At 39.9% G+C, this 18836-nt stretch overlaps 2 protein-coding genes across 4 annotated transcripts; both read right to left on the bottom strand.

Moving 5' to 3' along the window:
- Positions 1–337: 337 nt before the first annotated feature.
- ccsapb (centriole, cilia and spindle-associated protein b) lies at positions 338–7238 on the bottom strand. 3 transcript variants are annotated; one of them, XM_032560965.1, is made up of 5 exons: positions 7140–7238; positions 4515–4882; positions 4350–4433; positions 1734–1948; positions 338–1666 (listed from the first exon to the last, which is right to left on the bottom strand). In XM_032560965.1, the coding sequence occupies exons 2-5, from the start codon at positions 4864–4866 to the stop codon at positions 1484–1486; spliced, it is 834 nt and encodes a 277-aa protein (XP_032416856.1). In that variant the 5' UTR covers positions 4867–4882; positions 7140–7238; the 3' UTR covers positions 338–1483. The 3 variants fall into 3 exon arrangements, with proteins under 3 accessions (XP_032416856.1, XP_032416857.1, XP_032416855.1); XM_032560966.1 differs by lacking the exon at positions 7140–7238 and adding an exon at positions 6959–7062; XM_032560964.1 differs by lacking the exon at positions 7140–7238 and adding an exon at positions 4976–5233.
- A 2417-nt stretch (positions 7239–9655) lies between these two features.
- Positions 9656–13471, bottom strand: acta1b (actin alpha 1, skeletal muscle b). Its single transcript, XM_032560960.1, has 7 exons — positions 13339–13471; positions 12445–12581; positions 11783–12107; positions 10783–10944; positions 10504–10695; positions 10237–10418; positions 9656–10137 (listed from the first exon to the last, which is right to left on the bottom strand). Exons 2-7 carry the CDS (start codon positions 12571–12573, stop codon positions 9994–9996), a joined length of 1134 nt encoding a protein of 377 aa, XP_032416851.1. The 5' UTR covers positions 12574–12581; positions 13339–13471; the 3' UTR covers positions 9656–9993.
- Between the last annotated feature and the right edge of the window lie 5365 nt (positions 13472–18836).

The following is an 18836-nucleotide window of genomic DNA, read 5'->3' as shown; positions in this document are numbered from 1 at the left end:
TAGATTTCCTTTAATTGAGCTCACCAGACAAACTAATCAACCAGCTCTCTGAAAGTAATTATAGTGATTCAAAGAGCCCTGACACACAATACCATCTATAAATGTAATAGCACAACAAAAAATGTTATCTTTATGACACCTAAATCCAATTTGCATAATAATTTGGAACACGGTGTATTGCCTCACCATTCCACCCTAACAAAACGATGAGTATGTAAACTTCTGGCCAACATTGAATCCTTGAACTATTGTTCATATAAGTTCAAAGGTTTCTTCAAGAACAAGAATCTTCATCTGATTGTTTTACCCACCAGTCGCTCCCCTGTAGATTATCATCTCCATAACAAAGTCGTCCTTTTACTGGATGTCTTAAAGGATTTGCGTCAAAGTATGGCTCTAAGATTCAATGTGAACTAATTTAAATGTCTGGTAACGCTTCATTTGAAGGCATGTGCATAAGACTGAATGTTGTCAAAAAGTTTCGTTTGTTAAATAATTACATTTTTAATGCAAAGTTCAATTAAGACATTCATTAAAAGTCATTATTTACCAAATGAAACTTCATTACAACAGTCATAAACACTCATTAAGTCTCCCTCAGGTTCACACCAAACGCGTTTAGAGCGCCAGGCGCGGCTGGTTTTCTACGTGGAGGCGCATCGAAGCGCGTCAGGTGCTGCGCGATTTGAAGCGTTTTGAGCGTCTTGAGCGTTTGATGCATCCAACGCTGGAGCTGGAAAATCTGAACTTTTGCCGCTCGCAGTTTTGCATTTTCGTGATCTCAGAAAAATAAAACTATGGAGAATAAACTAATTCTAGCTGATTACAGGACCTCTCTGGTGAGGTGCTGTAATCTACGACCGATCGAGCTATGACTACAGAGACAGGAACAGAAAGGACCTGACTTGGGAGAGGATCAGCGACAAAGTTGGAATGTTGAGTAAGTTATAACTATTGGAAAATATTTTCCCGCATTTGAACTATCCAAATCCGTCCAGCAAAAACGTGGAAACACGTTAAATAAACGTATTTATTTAGACGAAACATGCAGGAGACGGTGGAAGAGTTTGAGGGACCAAGGAGGCTCCTCTCAACGTACGACTAGAGCGGTTTTGACGCAACTGACATCTAGAGCAAAATGTCAAGCGTCTGACTTCAAAGTGCACATGCGTCGAACTTGAAGCGTCGACGCGTTTTTGACGCGCGCAACTCGTTGGGTGTGAACGCACCGTTATGCACAGCCCTTCAAATTCAAGTGTTACCAAATGTCTTTATGTGACAAAACTTCAGTTCGTCGTAAAATTACCAAAACCTTTCTTCCATGATTGTCCTCCATCTTGTATAAAATCCCTGAGTTTGAGATGTTTTCCATGAAGACAAGTCGCAGTGAGACTCAGAGCACGTAAAATGTGCCGTGTGTCTGAACTTCCGCTGTTTCTAGAGGCAGGAATGGTTTTGTTGGTGCTGATGTACTGCCGCTGTCCTATCGGGAGCGAGCGGAGAAGCAGCGCATGTACTCGGTGAGCCAGGGGTTGAACTCGGGCTGAACCGCCATCCCGGTTTTATTTGGGTCCGCTGATTTGGCCCGACGCCGCTCAGGTTGCCGGGACTGGATCTGCCGCTCAACCTGCCGCCTGGTCTTAGCACGCAGAGCCGATTCATGAATCTGTCCGTGAGACAAACGGTTAAACTTCATGTTTAGAGAATGACAGGTACACCAGGCCTTACGTCACCTCAGCAGTAGAAGCTGCAGGACCGACGTTGTGAGTCTTCCTATCTGCGATGTCTGCATCCTTTTCTCCTGAGCCATACAGTGCGAAAGGATGTCGTTTCTCCTTTGTGTCCTCTTTGAGCTGCCGTACAGGCCTCACGCGCTGGGAGCGCCAGGCTGGTCTCGTTGATTTGGAGGGTTTTCTTTGGTGAGGTCGGGCTGCTCTCGTCTCTTTTTCTGGAAAATGAAAAGAAAAACTTTCACAAATCGTAACCTGGGGCTGGACAATAAATCGATAACAGTATATATCGCAATGGACATGTGTTCAATACCAACACGTTCGATAGAATCATCAATAATTTCATTGAATTCTGATCCAGATTCGTATGGCATTCTGGGAGATGTAGGCTGAGGAAAGACTTTAGCTGCTCAAACTAAAGGTTGGTGGAATCAACTCACTCACTCACTCTCTTTGGTTGCCTAGCAACTCTCTCATTCTTTGGTTACCTAGCAACAACTTGTTGAGTAACAGCCACAGCAGCAGTTTACATTTTCTCCACTGTGCCTCATAACTGCTCAAAAATAATAATAAAAAAACACAACAGCATGAAATGAAAACTGAGAATTAAACAGGAAAGATCACACCACTAGATTGGCCGTGTTTCAGATAATTAAAACAAAAAACTCATCAATAATTGTCAATATCGACTGATATGAAACGCTTATATTGTGACAATTTTTCAGCCATATCGTCCAGCTTCATCTTAGCCTGACATTTAGTTATTAGAGCAATTTATTTATAATTTTGATCTTCTTTTCAATTAATTTTAGGGTAGCAATTAACAATTACTCTGATGATTAATCTGAGAACATTTTGGCATATTCTGCAGATTTGTCATTGAATAGCTTAAGCCATTTTTTATGCAATATTAAAAATACATTCAAAGATGGAAATAAATAAATAACTAAATTCCTTTTTTAAATAAAAAATAAACACGTTATTGTCTAAAAAGCTATTTTAAAAAGTAGTGGATTTGAACCAGGTGAAGGGAAAACTATGCCAATTGAGGAGTTTTGTGTAAATTATATTAAAAATTTTGGCTTAATTAGTTCTCTGAAAGAGTTGTTTTTTATAGCAACTGGCCTTTTTGGGTCTGTATACTCCAGTTATCAATTAATTGATGACTAAATTAGTTGACAGTAATTTCACTAATCAATCCATCATGATTAATCCATTTAATAATTTCAAAGAAATTTTATACAGTTTTGTTGTACTTTTAGTTTAACATAGATTTACTTTCAATAATCATTTGAGTTAAATATGGATTTTTAAAAAATATTTATTTAAATTCCCTTTGTTTTTTGTGATTATTTCTCTCGTGAATAAATAAAAAAGTTATTTTATATTTTATATTAAGAAAGTTATTTTATAATAAAATATTAAAAAACTAATTAAAATGAAAAAACTCATTAATTTGTAACAGAAATTTTATTATATTTACTGTAAGATTCAGATTTTAAAATGGGGCATACGATGAATACAAAATTATGCAAACAATCTCTGAGTACAGAGGAAAAACAACAGGCAGTTTTGAAGCTGATTTTTCTGTCTCAAAAAACAAACATTTACAGTTGCATCATCTTTCCTCCTCCTAACATTGTGTAGGTGTTGAGGAGCTGATGAGATTCTCAGTCTGATCCGTTTCCCATCTTGGTTTTGGGTTTTTTTGCTCAAAAAGCAGAAAATGTTTCCAGTGGCGAGAGGTTCTGACTACAGGCAGTCAAATATCTTAATCCTTTCCATGGAGTGTTATGCAGAAAATTCAAATTATAAGTCACTTGTTCAAGTCAACATCTACATGCAGGAAAATGTATTCATTTCTCTTATTTTTTCAGTGTGACTATAGCAAACCTAAGGGCTATTCTGAAACAATTTTAAGGTAATTATTTGTTTTCTGGTCTTCAGTGAAAGACAACACAAGTTTTTTGTTACAACCAGAATGACTGTAAACATTATTGCTAAAAGAAAAAGGTAGAAACCTGAAACATTTTCCCTGAAAAGAAGCTTGTTGACAATAACATAAAGTACTGTTATCAGCAGAAATTTTAAATTATCTGATTAATTCAATGTTAATTCAGAGAGATATTTCTGTTCCTAAAAGATTTTTTTTAAATTCGGGGCGCACTAATTGCAGTTTTCTGGCCGATTTCTGATTTCAGGTCTTTAAAAAGCCTGACTTGCGGGTTCCAGTTTTGGCCAATACCAATCTCTTTTTGTCTGAAATGCTGCTAAATAAAGCAGGAAAGTCACAGAGTTTATAACAGTGGAGTGACTGTTGTTAACTCCAAACATGAAAAACATGACCTGGTGGGCCGCTCTGTCAGTCAAACCTCTGTCACAGGAGACAAGAAGAGGACAGCGGTTGATTTTCAGACCTTTGCTGAGGTAGATCAGCTTAATATGCAAGTAATGGCCGATCACTGATCTCCCAAAATTAAGGAAAATGGCATTGATAAATCGGTGCACCCCTATCAAAAATATACTACACTATACATAAACACGATAAAGTCATAAAGCTTAAATTGTGTGATACTTTAGGTCCTCAGCATTTTAAAATGATATTTGATGATAGTTTACCTTTGTCTCGGAGTGGAGCAGAGAACTCCTCTTCCTCTCCCTGAACTGCTTTGTTTGACTCCCTGGTATCGTCACACTGCGAACCTAAACAGTGAATCATATCATAACCATAACATGCAAACATCACAGCATGATGATACATTACTCTTTCAATTTAGCACTTACTGTGTGCTGAAGACTGTGGGTCAGGCCTGATCTGCTCCTCATTCTGGACAGTAGGTCTAGGTCCAGCTCCGGTGGTTCTGGTTTCCTGCTGTCTGTCCGTCTTGACCCCCTCAGGCTCCTCTGTCTCAGCTCCGCCGGCTTCAACCTGGTTCTTACTGAGGTGAGGAGGGCTCCTTCCCCCTGAGTCCGAGTCGCTGTCCGAGCCGTTCCAGAACCAGGGGTTGTGTGTGTGCTCCAGCAGCCTCCGGGTCAGCCTGTAGGCCAGCATCTCTTCATAACACTTGGTGTAAGTCTCCCATTTGGGGTCTTTGAACTTCTTCATGTACTCTGAGCGGATCCTTTTAGTCACCATCTTGTCCCGATTTAAACTAAAAATAGAGCAAAAATAAACCAAAGACTTTATCACAATAAGTCTATAGCAACAGTGACAACAGTGTTGTAACAGCTAAAACTCCTCATACCAAGCTCTTTGTTTATCACCGCCAGACATTTAAACCAGGCCAACAACAGTTTAAACCAATAGCAGCACAGGAAGCCGTTCAAGGACCCGCCTACTTTCTAACTAATGGGTTTACAGCTCGCCTTTCGAGCAACAAAAACAGAACCAGGGTTCGGTCCGAATGAAACTGTGAAGAATGACATCTGCTTTCTAAATCTGTCAAAATATCGGCTACAAGAACAGCGAGGAGTCTGTCCGCCATAACTACGTGATTACCAGAAATTTCCTGAACGCGGTGACGTAACTCTCAGCTCTTCCTCTGATTGGCTGCCAAGATTACCTTGACAACAGATTCGAAGAGGTTTGCTACCGTAATTCGCCCAAACCCATTTCAATTTAGTAACTGTAAACAAACACTTGAGCAACAATTTGTCAGTCACGGCAGGTGAATATTTTTAATCAATTATAGTAAAATTACGTAGTTTCTGAAAATCTTTATTTATTATTTCTATATTATTTACGGCAGCCAGATATTTTTTACACCAAGGATAGTCAGAATACGGTCTAAAATGCAAAACTTTTTCAAGGCAGCAAATAATGAATACATGGTCAACACAAAACTCCCTCTGAGTCATAAAAGAGAACTCGACATCGTAACCCAAAGACGTTGGGCACAAAACAAAAGCTACATAATTAGTAAAAGAAAAAGAGAAAAGGAGAAGCACAACCATAAGAGATTTATACGCATGATGGCACACTTTCCACAAATATACACAATAAATATTTAATCAATCTTTAAAATATAAAATAGCCTTTGAAGAAATCTTTTCACAAGATAGAATAAATGAACAAATATTTAAAAACAGATTAACAGGCATTTAACAAATAAATCTGAGCTTCTTTCAAATATATGAAATCAAACTTTTGAGAAAAATATAGACTATTACCATTGATAACATTGATTGATTTTACGTTTGTGGGGAATATTTACATAATGTGACAGTAGCTTGTATTTGCACTGCCTGCAGATGATTGTACACAGAGAAAAGAGTGTGACTATCTTGTGTGTCCATGTTAGATTTGCTTAAAAGTTCAAGTTTAAGAAGTTTGTGCATAATTATTTAGAAGTGAAGTAGATTTATTTGTTTGATGTCTGTTAATCTGGTTTTATAGTATATTTTCATTCATTCCATCTTGTAAAACAGACCTCTGGGTAAGTTATTCATTTGAAACACTTTGTAGAATAAAGAAAATGCTTTTTGTGAAGGTAGGATTTCTCTGATATCTCTGATAATACCACAAAATATATTTTCTTATCTGTACGCATCGACATGCAGAGGTTATTTGGATAATTGATAACAAACCAAGCACCCGAGACCATCTCCAAAGAGTATAGTAAGATTATAAAATATCTATTCTGGATACAGATGTTCATTTAATAGATTCCCAAGAACTTTTGCTGTCACCTCTGAAGATTTGGAAGAAATAAATTCGCGAAGATGACGCAAAAGTGGCATTATGAGGTACTTTGACCGAGTTTATCTCCAAAAATGTGCAATAAAATTATTAAAAATTCATTCTGGACACAGAATGTGGATGTGGAAGTATGTGTAGATGTCATGCATTTTTTATAGTTGTGCTTCGTTTCTATTTTTATCTCCAACAAAGGCTCCCCCTGCTGATCTATTACCGTAATGCACCATATATGCGCGATGATGATCTTTAAGAGAGATCTGGCTTGACTTTACATGCAAGTGTCGACTCAGTTGACGCCAGACGACCAGCCCGGGTACGAAACGACCGGAGTTTAAAAGAAATCATGTAGCGCGACTATTTTTAACACATCCACCAGGAACCATTAAACATGTTTTCCACACGACACACATGGACTCAGTGCAGCGCGTCTATGTTCTCCTTTTAAAGTATGCACAGTTTGCTGTCATTAAAATAGCCTGCATGTTGTTCAGCGCAACCTTTTAATAACAAATATATCGCTGTTACGTACAGTCTGCACGTCAGATTAATCGTGGCACCACGGGAGCGCTGTAATCGCCTGTCGGCGGCAGCTCCGGTACCAGCTCAGTAAATCCGTCAAACACTCCGTCCAGTCCACAACAGTTGACCCGCTCGACGGGAGCGACTCTTGCCTGCACAGATCTAATTTTGTATACAGTACACATACTTACTGCGAGCTCGGATGTCACGGTAGCGGCCCAGAGCGGATGGCTCTGCTGTAACGACACAGGATTTAGCTCCGCCCACCGGCGAGGACGCTTTTAAAAAGCCAAACGCACCCCGCAACAGGTGCTTTATCCCTGCACAGTTTTGTCCGTTTGAGCTTGAAATATTTAAGTGTTAGGTGGCTGATGCTTTGAATAATAATGTTGCCTTTTTTCCCTCTTTTTTTTTTTTGTCTCCTGTGAGTTTAAGAAAGTCGTTTTATATTAGCTGCATCTGTCAGCGCGACGTAGAGATGATGAACCTCATGTTGTTGTTTAATCTTAGACTCCAGAGCCTGGTGGTAACTAGTTACATTTACTCGGTTACATTTACTTGAGTAACATTTTGGATAAAATGTACTTTTAGGAGTATTTTTACTGCGCTGTACTTTTGTACTTTTACCTGAGTAATTTTATTATGAAGTATTTTTACTCTTACTTGAGTAAAACTTCTATTTTCTACCCACTGAATGAAAAACAAACACGTTTTAACCAAAAATTCACCAGATACGGACACACGCCTGCAGTTTTTAACATCTTTAGAAGTTTTGTATTGAAAAAAAAAAAAATATTGGAAAAAATATGGATTTTGATATTTTGTAATTATGTTATTTATATGAATAAATTTGGTCTTTAAAATACCCAAATTCCCGCATAACTTTATATTTTGCTCCGGGTAATTTTTAAACATTAAGTTATTGATACTGTTTTACTCTTACTTGAGTAATTTTCTGGGTACTCTCCCCCTCTCGGATTACCTGGTGAGCTCATATTCATATAAGGCAGAGCTTGCGGAGAGGGTCCCTCTGAACCCAGTATGCTTTCGACTAAAAATGGTCCGGGGTCCAGGGCGGTGCATGTGGCAGCTCAACGGGATTCCGGAGCGGGTGTCCGGTGTCCCAGCGCTACTGATCCGGGTCAGCTATAACAGCAGAGCCGCTCCTGTTGCGCCTGTTGCCTTTGCGCATTCCTGCCAAGTGCTATTCTGAATGTGCGTGTTGAAGATGTTCCCACTTTTGTGGCCGAGCAGCCGCCAAGCAGAACCGATGATGACGTGACGCACCTTCATCCCACATATCCGTCTCTCTATCTGACATGCGGCATGTATGTTTGGCAGTCGTATCGCAAATGCTACAACATTTGGTCAGGTTGTGTAGTTTGGTGTTAATTATTCTTTCTTTTTATGAATGTTTTCGACATTCATGAAGAAATTTAAACATGTGCAGCTCTGGAATAAATGAAGAGCCCGCTGCACTGAGCCCCATTGAAAACCTCCTGGTTTTTCCACCAAGTATTGATTTCTGAATTATTCCTGAGTTAAAACATTGGTATTGTTGTTGTTTCTAAATAAATATGAACTTGTTTTCTTTATATTATTTGAGGTCTGAAAGCTCTGCGTCGTTTTAAATTTCACCATTTCTCATTTTCTGCAAATAAAAACTAAATTTTTGCTTTGAATATAGTTCATTTTACTCAAACATAGAGCTATAAAGAGTAAAAATTGAGAAATATATTATTTTAAATGGTCTCTTAATATTTTCCAGCGCTATTTGGACACTTATGAGGACAGATATTGTTATTTTTGAGGAAAAAAAATATGTAATTTCTTATTTGTATGAGATTAAAATTGAGAATACTCATAAGTCATCAACAAAAATGAACATTTATGTTTAAAGGCTACAAAAAATTCAATTGCAGTCTTTAAAAGGAGATTGTGTGTGTTCCAGGGTTGTAGGTGCAGCAGTTTATTTAAACAATGATCATTTGTGTTGTTGCTAATTTTTGACAGTTGTAAAATTCAGGCAATAATCAATATAAACCCCTTTAAAAACAACACATACAATGTCATAAAATAAAGAAACACTCAGCAAATTCATTGATATTGGTTCTGGGGAGAATTGAAGTCAGTGATGGATTTTATTGGAAGACTTTTTAATTTTTTATGCTGCATGTCGCTAATGTAGTTATTTTTGTGTTCAAGGGTCATGTGGAGGAATTGATTCACTTAGTTATTGATCAGATTCAGTGTTGATGTTTGATTCTCTCAGGTTCAGATAAAACTCACTTCCGCCACAGGAAAGAAAATCAAATTTACAAATATATCAGATAGGAAAAAAGAGAAAGTGAGCTTTTGATCGCTAAAACTGGCATTTAAGAGGTGAAAAATTAAGAAAATTTGTACTTTTTTGAGAGAGGGAACTGACAATTTATGAGTTATAGTATCAAACAATTTATGATAATATGTTTCGCATGTTAAGAACTGAATTTAAGCTCAGGCTTTCTTTTTTTAAAAAAAGGAAAAGTCACATTTTGTGGCAGTCTTTAAAATTTTGTCCAGATGGATCACAAATGCTTCAAATGTTCAGCTCTTGGTTTAATTTAGGTCGTTGTTAAAGGAAACCCTGAGCTTTGATTCGTTTTTACTGCATTTTTAGTTTTTTCCACCCTCCCCTTTAAGAGAAAACCAAGGCCAGGCGCAAAAATACCAAATAATGGACTTTAATAAATTATCAATATGTATATACACTTACATTCACATGTGTTGGGCAACATGTCGTTGTTATTTCTTTTTTTTTTATTAAAGTTTTTTTGGTGTATGCATGGTTCAGTGGTTGTTTTCACAGCCTTTCTCCGTGCAACACAGACAACAAACAGCTATGAAATATGCAGATTTTAAACCAATATAAATTGCATTTGGATGTCAACGGCGCAGACAGCCAGTCCATTGACAGCAGAGTGTTGCTGTGCCGCAGAGCTCTTCCTTCCTCCTCGCTCGTTCTCCAGGCTGCCGGTGGTGGTGGAGAAGAAGAAGATGGAGGATTTAGAAGCACTTCCTGTGGACAATGCTGGGGCCGGCCTCGTCGTACTCCTGCTTGGAGATCCACATCTGCTGGAAGGTGGACAGGGAAGCCAGGATGGAGCCACCGATCCAGACGGAGTACTTCCTCTCGGGAGGAGCGATGATCTAGAGAGAGGAAGGTGGCGGGAGTTTAGTAAAAAAAAAAAAAATCAGTCAAGAAGCTGAAATTTGTGCGTAAAAAAAGTTGTGATCTGGTTTGTTTACCTTGATCTTCATGGTGCTGGGGGCCAGGGCAGTGATCTCCTTCTGCATACGGTCAGCAATACCAGGGTACATGGTGGTACCGCCGGAGAGCACATTGTTGGCGTACAGATCCTTACGGATGTCAATATCGCACTTCATGATGCTGTTGTAGGCAGTCTCATGGATGCCAGCAGACTCCATTCCTGGTCAGGTGAGAACGCAAGTGTTAGGAGGACTAGCGTGGAGTCGTGGTTGCCATTTTAAGACAAAGAAGAATATCTGGAGTACCGATGAAGGAAGGCTGGAAGAGGGTCTCGGGGCAACGGAACCTCTCGTTACCGATGGTGATGACCTGACCGTCGGGAAGCTCGTAGCTCTTCTCCAGGGAGGAGGAGGAGGCAGCGGTGGCCATCTCGTTCTCGAAGTCCAGGGCCACGTAGCACAGCTTCTCCTTGATGTCGCGCACGATCTCACGCTCAGCTGCAGGGAGGAAGATCCATAAGTTATTATTCAGAGAGCAAAAGAGCGGCGGCTGTCAATAAACGTGCGCCAAAGTGAGTCTCTCACCGGTGGTCACGAAAGAGTAGCCACGCTCAGTCAGGATCTTCATCAGGTAGTCGGTCAGATCGCGACCAGCCAGGTCCAGACGCATGATGGCGTGGGGCAGGGCGTAACCCTCATAGACTGGGACGTTGTGGGTCACACCATCACCAGCATCCAGCACAATACCTGAGAGGAGGCAAGAGGGTGAGCTTAGTAAAGCTCGAGTGATTCTTTAAAAACAAAACAAAACAAAACTTCTCAAAACTACATAACATGATGTGACGGTATGTTCATAAATTTTAAAAGAAATTCTGTGTGTAAAGGCTGTGCGTAAAATTGGCTAATCTGAAAAAAATACTCAGGTAATTTGTGTGCATCTTTGTGAGGAGTTGCAGCGGAGAAAATCTTGAATGATCCTAAAAAAAAATCTTTAAACTATTAAACATAATGTGACGTGTTGCGACTAATGTAGGTGCGTAAATATTCAAAGAAATGTTGTGCGTAAAATGATCCAATCTGAAAAATCAGGAAAATTGTGAGTATCTTTTCGAGGAGTCGCAGCGGAGAAAATCCCCAGTGATCTTAAAAAAATCTTAAAATTGTAGAAGGGATGCGACTAAAGTATGTGCGTAAAGTTATCTAATCTGAAAAAATACTCAAGTAAATTCAGCGGACCTTTGTGAGTAGTCGCTTCTGAGTTGTTGCAAGAAGATGAATTTAGTTAAGACTTCAAAAATAATATTAAAGCAATTAAACACGATGTGACGGGATGCGACTAAAGTGTGTGCATAATATTCAAAGAAAGGTGCGTAAAGTTATCCAATTTGGGAAAAACATCCAGGTAAATTGTATGGATCTTTGTGAGGAGTCGCTGCGGAAAAAATCCCGAGTCCTCCTGAAAAGAATCGTGATGTGACTAAAGTATGTGCGTAAACATTCCAAGAAATGTTGTGCGTAAAGTTTTCCCATCTGAAAACTCTTCAGGTAATTTGTGTGGGTCTTTGTTTTTAGTTGTGGTTCTCACCAGTGGTACGGCCGGAAGCGTACAGGGACAGCACAGCCTGGATGGCCACATACATGGCGGGGACGTTGAAGGTCTCAAACATGATCTGGGTCATCTTCTCCCTGTTGGCCTTGGGGTTCAAGGGGGCCTCAGTGAGCAGGGTTGGGTGCTCCTCGGGGGCCACTCTCAGCTCGTTGTAGAAGGTGTGGTGCCAGATCTTCTCCATGTCGTCCCAGTTGGTGATGATGCCGTGCTCGATGGGGTACTTCAGAGTCAGGATACCCCTCTTGCTCTGGGCCTCGTCGCCGACGTAGGAGTCCTTCTGACCCATACCGACCATGACACCCTGGAGGAGGAGGGAAGGAGAAGGTTATCCATGCGGGTGGGCGCAGAGAAACGACCTTTGTGCAGCCAGACTGGCTTCGCATAGCGATCATTGCGTAAATGTGCCAAATAACGGCGTGCGTCACAAAGATGGCACAAGTGACAAATTTAGTCTCAGTGACCGAGCCGCAGTTACACGGCTCACTCTGAGAAACTAAACTTAAACCTGATGCTATGCATTAAAATATTTACTAATATCTCTGCTTTTCAGGTAGATAACAGGCTCAGGTGTCACAATTGCTACCACTAGTTTGTATTAAAGTCTCATAATTTGGAGGCTTTTCTTCTTCGTTGGTTACCTGGTGACGGGGGCGGCCGACGATGGAGGGGAAGACGGCCCTGGGGGCGTCGTCTCCGGCGAAGCCGGCCTTCACCAGGCCGGAGCCGTTGTCGCACACAAGGGCGGTAGTCTCATCGTCGTCACACATGTTGGCTTCTGTCACCCAGGAGAGAAACAGGAAGATCAGAGCGCACCGAGTCACCTCACCGTGTGGGAATATATGGATTAAATCCACACGCAGCCTTTAAGGAACCCGCAGTTTTCCTTCAGATTAAAACGACTGCGTTAACTCCACGTCTAAATTATTAAAAATTACTCTAAGGATTACGAAAATTGAGAGCTTGATGCCGTTATGGATTCATAATAGGCTTTAAATGGAAAGTTAAAACACTCTTTGATTGGATTTAATGAACAAAAGCTGAATTGTAAATTTGACTTTGATTTTAGACAAAAAAAATTGTGGCTGTTTTATTATGTAACTGGACATAATTTTTGCAATTTTACCTTTAATTTGGAGGAATTTTTAAATCAAAATATGGCTTACCTGTTCCCTCGTTGTTCCCTGAGGAAACATACAACAAAGTGCGCTGTATGTAAAATTTGGCCAAAAATGAAGCCAAAATTTTGATTTTGGCTTCATTTCAAATCAAAACTAAAGGCAAATACAGCGAGGAAACAGGTAAGGCCAACAGTAATTTTGCGCTTAATTAATGCCAATTATTATTTAGGTTTAGTCTTACAGTTTCAGATTCTTAGACTGTAAATATTTCCTCCGGATCGTGTGTATTTTTTTACAAACTATCTGGTCCTACATCTTCCCCGGACGCTCCGCCGGTTCTCTAAGGCCTACAGTCTGCGGCTCCAACCGGGACGAGAAGCTTCGGAAAGCGGCCGATCCTCGCAGGAGTCTTACCTTAGGTGTTTGTCTGCGGCTCGGAGAGAACGACCCAACCAGTGCTGCTGCTGAACCAGCTGGAGTCCTGGCCGCTGCCCGTCCGCCTTTTATAGCGGCCGTCCACCATTCACAAAGCTCAGCACTGGCCCCCATCCCGGCCCTCGGCCATATTAGGATGCTGCCAGGCACCGGCGGCGGGAGTGGGTGGGTGTGTTCGCGGGGGCAGAGGGGTTCTGGTGGGGTGGCCCTCATTGATGGGGATCCAGAGTGACGCTGTGCGCCCCCAGCGAGCAGAGCGGGCGCTCCATGTATGGGCCTGTCGCTCTGACCTCCCTTCGAGCCCCGCAGACCCACCTAGACGGCCGTATAAGGAGCCGCCGCGGGCCGCCGGGGGGTTTCTATGGGAGATGCCAGTTGCTGCCAAGCAGGGTTATAGATTTGCTGCTAGTAGGCCTCATCCGGCCTTAAAATGGGAAAACGCTTCCCTCATGTGAACCGATTTAGGCCGCAGAGAGCAGAGCCGGGATGGTCCCGCTGAGGCGGATGGACTCATGGAAATCAACTGGATGGAAACTTTTAGGGATTTTCTTACATTTCTAATCATGAAATGTAAGAAATTAAACTCCGTCAGGTTTTATAAGACAATTCAAGCCTCTCACTCACTCACTCACTCACTCACTCACTCACTCACTCACTCACTCACTCACTCACTCACTCACTCACTCACCATGCACTGATTTCCTTCTGCAAAGCGAATCACACACATCCCACCTGCATTCACATGCATTTTATCCTCTCAATTAATTCAGCGCTTCACTTTTTAAACCTTTTTGCAGAGCACATGGCTCAGTGTGAGCTGGACCGGCCGCCAGCTGAAACCTGATCCTCCTGCAGAGCCTGTACTCTGCTCTGTCACTGCAGCAGCAGCCGGAATAATTATAACTCTGCTGGAGGTGGTGGTGGTGGTGGTGTGTGTGTGTGTGTGTGTGTGTGTGTGTGTGTGTGTGTGTGTGTGGGGCGGGGGTGGGGTGGGGGGGGGGAGAAAGACAAATGTGGAGACTGTGTTCATGTGCGCACATGCTTGTTAGTGTGTTGAAGTGCAAAGATGGCTCAGTGTTCATAGAGGAGGAGGAAGGGAAGGACAGAATAATGCTTCATTTTAATTTAATTTAAGTCATTGGATTAGGACAGAGCGCATGAATCTACATTGACACAATCCAGAGGAAAGTAAATCAGCTCAGTTTCAACCTTTACACAAAAGCTAAACTATTCATAGGACGGATGTTATTTGGGAAACTCAACTGGAAAATCTAAAGACAGATAAACTCATCAATCGATCTTTACTTTTAAAATTCTTGGATTGCGTATGCCTTTAACTTAGATTTAGGGTTGTACTTTGACTAGACCACTCAAAAAAATCTTCATTCTCGTTCATGTTACAATCCAGGGATGCTCATGTTATCTCCCCTGTGCTCTTGGTCTCCCGTTTTATGTCGACAAAACGAGGACAGAAACCTTCCAGAAGTTTCCACTGGTTTCTCATCAGATCAACAAAATATTTCCCATGAGTCTTTGGGATAATCAAGACACTTTTTGTGTGTTTATAAGATGAGGCATTGTTTCCCTGTGATTTTTGCCCTGGATGTTTCTTTCCTATTATTAAATCCTAAATGTTGACCTTTAGGGAGGTTCAAGTTAAACTTTGACCTTTGCTCTTTTGGGACTCAGTGGACGTTGCGTCAATTGGCTCTTGGAGTAATTTTGGTTGGAAAGTTTTATTACTGCTCTGTGCTTTCTCCATTTGTGGATTTTTATTATGGTACCTCTTCATAACCAGGAAGTACCACTGAAATAAAAAAACACAATAAATCAGAACTATTCATACAAGTTAAGTTAAAGTAAATAACATTGTGATCCTTTTCAGGAATGTTCTTGAATTTCTCTAAGATCTCTCGGCCTACTTCATGCTGTCAGGCAGGTTCTGTTCTGCTTCTGGCTTGTGAAATTGAGGTTAATTTAAAAAAAAAGTAATTAAACAAACATAATTCATGATTTAAGAAGAGCAGGTTGCCTTGGTCTGATGTTAACTTTGATCCATAAAGTCAAAGAGTGACAAAGAAGCACAAACAGGAGAAATACTGTATCTACACTGCAAAAAACAAACCAAACAAAATATTTTCCAGATGTTTCTAGAGCAAATATTTCAGTGCACTTGAATTAAGACAAAAAACAACTCAGTACAATAAATCAGGTTGCTTTAAGTCAGTAAATCCTGGATTCATTTATAAAAAGTATCAGTTCCGGGGCGTGTCGTGGTGGCGTAGTGGTTAGCGCGACCCATATTTGGAGGCCTTCAGTTCTCGACGCGGCCGTCGCGGGTTCGACTCCCGGACCCGACGATATTTGCCGCATGTCTTCCCCCCTCTCCTTCCTCATTTCTTGTCAGCCTAACTATCATATAAGGGACACTAGAGCCCACAAAAGACCCCCTGGAGGGGTAAAAATAAAAAAGTATCAGTTCCACTAACAAATTTCTCACTTAAACAGGAATAATGTTTCCCTGAGAGTGAAAGTAGTGCATTTTACCTGTATTCAACAATTATTAGTTAAATTAAGCTTGATGAGAAGTTACTTATGAGCTAATTTTGTGTTATTTCAAGCGTACAAAGATATTTGCCAATACTTGGTGATATTTTGTGTTTTTGCAGTGTAAGGTTTCTAATCCCGGGAGCAGGCGATAAACTCTCTAAATGCTGGTGGATGGGAGCTAAGTGGGTGAGGCCTCCTTTGCACTACATGGATTAGGAAATGTGTGTTTGCGCGTGGGGGGGCTGCAGAGCCAGAGCCAGGCTGAGCTACTTTTATGCACTTGTTGTGGAGCCGTTCTGAACCCGAGGGCCAGAGAAACGCCTAAAATGTAAAGGGGCTGGCAGTTGTCGGGGAAGGAGTGACGGCGGATGGGGAGGGCGGAGGTCACAGGGGCCGCGGTGGGGGAGGAGGAGAGCGAGGCGCTCTGCGGAGGCAGAGGAAGGTGGAGGAGTGTGTGCAGCAGGTGGCGGAGAGCATGAGTTCAGTCTGAGCGACGGAGAGCAGCAGATTTATGTCGATTTAAGCAGGACGGGGGAGAGATTTCCAGGATCGCTGATGCAAAGTGATTTTTTTAAAAGCATGTTTGGTTACTGACTTCCTGTTCATGTCCTCACAGGTTTAACTCGACTCAAGGTTTCCGGACGGACCCTGGAGAGAGAGATTAGAAAGATCAAACCGGTTCTCCTACAGAATCCCATCTCTGTGCAGCATAGCAGCTTCAGTGGACTCTTCTGATTTCTTTCCCTTTTTTTTTTTAAAGAGAAATGTATTTTTTGAGGCGTAAATCTTTGACTTTTATAACAGAGGGAATATCTTCTGGAATTTGCCTGAATGACTCCCTGATTATCAAAATCAAATCAAATTTTATTTGTATAGCACATTTCACCATTAATAAATTTGTAATTGATTACATTTCAAATACAATCCTAAACAGGTGGGTTTTTAGTCGAGATTTAAAGAAAGTCAGTGTTTCAGCTGTTTTACAGTTTTCTGGAAGTTTGTTTCCAAATTTGTGGTGATTATGTTATCGACATGCTAAATATCTGCTTTCATTTTATAAATTTAGAATCAGAAACTGTGACAATTTACCCATAAAGTGGGTTTATATTTATATGCAGCTCTGGAACAATTAAGAGACCACTTAAACTGATCAGTGTGTCTGGTTTTAGTTTTTATAGGTTTATGTTTGAGTAAAATGAACATTGTTCTTTTATTCTATGAACTACTGACAACATGTCTCTGAAATTCCAAGCAAAAATTTAGTATTTATTTCCAAAAAATGAGAAATTGTAAAGATAACAAAAAAGATGCAGAGCTTTCAGACCTAAAATAATGCAAGGAAAACAAGTTAAAAACAACAATACTAATGGTTTAACTCAGGAAGAGTTCAGAAATATTAATATTTGGTGGAATAACCAAATAGTTAGGTTTAGAGTAGGTTTTCAATCAGAAAGTTAAATTTTAGTTTCATCTGGCACTTTGTTTACTGAGAGCCATAACAACATGATTTGTTGTAAACAGAAAACTCCCTTAATCTTTCCACTCCTCCATAAGAAAAAGCTGTACATATTAAGAAATGCCGGTTGTTACTGATAGTGGTTCTCATTTTATGATCTTTATATGTAGAAAACTATAAAAACTATGTCCTTCTTCTTCACAATTACTTTGCAAGAGATTATTATTATTATTATCATTATTATAATAATAATAATAATGATAATAATAATAATAATAATGTTGTGGTCGTAACCTGACAAAATGTTTAAAAAATAAATAAATAAAATTAAAAACTAAACAAAAAATTATTACAATCACTAGATTTTGCAAAAACATGTTGGGTCTTCAACAAACTTTGGTTCAGTTCCAGATGGGACAACAACATCCAAAATACATTTGTAGAGAATATTTCAGATCTGTCAACAAAGTCTGTTCAGAGCTGAGTTCACATTATGCATCTCATCTCTGTGAGTTTTATTTTCAGACAGCAGCTCCTGGCTGAAAATGGCGCCACCTGGTGGCAGTCTGAGAAATTCCGCAAACTCCTCTTGGTTTTCTGTTTTTGTTCAGTAAAAATTAAAAGAGCAGAAGGTAGGCAACTATTTTTAACATACTGGGCCTAAAAAAACAAATATAAAACACGCAAAGCAAAGAACTAGAAATTAATATTCCACTTTATTTATTTTTGGAAATAATACTTTATAAAATATGGATAAAATTTAGGTTATATTTATACAGCTTCACTATTAAAACCTTTAAAATTAAAAAAGATGAACACATTTGTACTTCCTGTGACAGACATTGATCCTACATTGACAAACAAATCAATCTGATAATTTATTCTAACCTGAAGTGAATCAGATAAACTCGAATTCATTTCCTTCTTTTTAAACATTCACTAAACGCAAAAAAGATCGAACAGGAAACTAAAAACATAAAGTGAAAAGATTAATAAACACAATGGAATACCGTAACCTGAATAGAGGCTAAAACAAGACACTTTTAAATTGAAACAGGGTAAAACAAACTACAGAATGATTAATAAAAAACAAAAAACATAAACTGGACTCATTTTCTGCAGCCATACAATCTACAAACTTAAATCAATAAATATTTAATGACTACACATTTACAAAACCACAAACTAACAGACACAAAATTAAGATTTAGTGAAAGTTCAGCGCTGGATTTGTTCTCAGTTTCCACGTCAATCTCTCTTATGAACTCAAACAAAAAAAAAACTTTTATATTAAAAGGATGTCATTCAGTAACAAATGATCAGAGCGGTTCTGTGATGGCAGTACTTGTATTAAAGGTGCACAATTTTTTTGCCCTTCTTTGTAAATCAACTATAAATAGACTTAGACTTAGACTTGTACTTTATTGATCCTTTGGGAAGACTCCCTCAGGAAATTGAAGTTACCAGCAGC

Source organism: Xiphophorus hellerii, chromosome 4, assembly GCF_003331165.1.
Source record: "Xiphophorus hellerii strain 12219 chromosome 4, Xiphophorus_hellerii-4.1, whole genome shotgun sequence".
Taxonomy (NCBI): domain Eukaryota; kingdom Metazoa; phylum Chordata; class Actinopteri; order Cyprinodontiformes; family Poeciliidae; genus Xiphophorus; species Xiphophorus hellerii.
The sequence above is the reverse complement of the archived record's forward strand: the minus strand, read 5'-3'. Positions and strand labels throughout refer to the sequence as shown.

What these genes read in the sequence shown, in the direction of transcription:
- ccsapb (XM_032560964.1), bottom strand. Translation starts at nt 5,004, where the DNA reads ATGTCTGGCGGTGATAAACAAAGAGCTTG. An exon ending in GGTGATAAACAAAGAGCTTG is followed by an intron (nt 4,883 to 4,975) that starts GTATGAGGAGTT and finishes CTCTATTTTTAG; the next exon opens with TTTAAATCGGGACAAGATGG. An exon ending in CTGCAGCTTCTACTGCTGAG is followed by an intron (nt 1,667 to 1,733) that starts GTGACGTAAGGC and finishes TCTCACGGACAG; the next exon opens with ATTCATGAATCGGCTCTGCG.
- acta1b (XM_032560960.1), bottom strand. Translation starts at nt 12,573, where the DNA reads ATGTGTGACGACGATGAGACTACCGCCCTTGTGTGCGACAACGGCTCC. An exon ending in TCGGCCGCCCCCGTCACCAG is followed by an intron (nt 12,108 to 12,444) that starts GTAACCAACGAA and finishes CTCCTCCTCCAG; the next exon opens with GGTGTCATGGTCGGTATGGG. An exon ending in CCAGCACCATGAAGATCAAG is followed by an intron (nt 10,138 to 10,236) that starts GTAAACAAACCA and finishes TCCTCTCTCTAG; the next exon opens with ATCATCGCTCCTCCCGAGAG.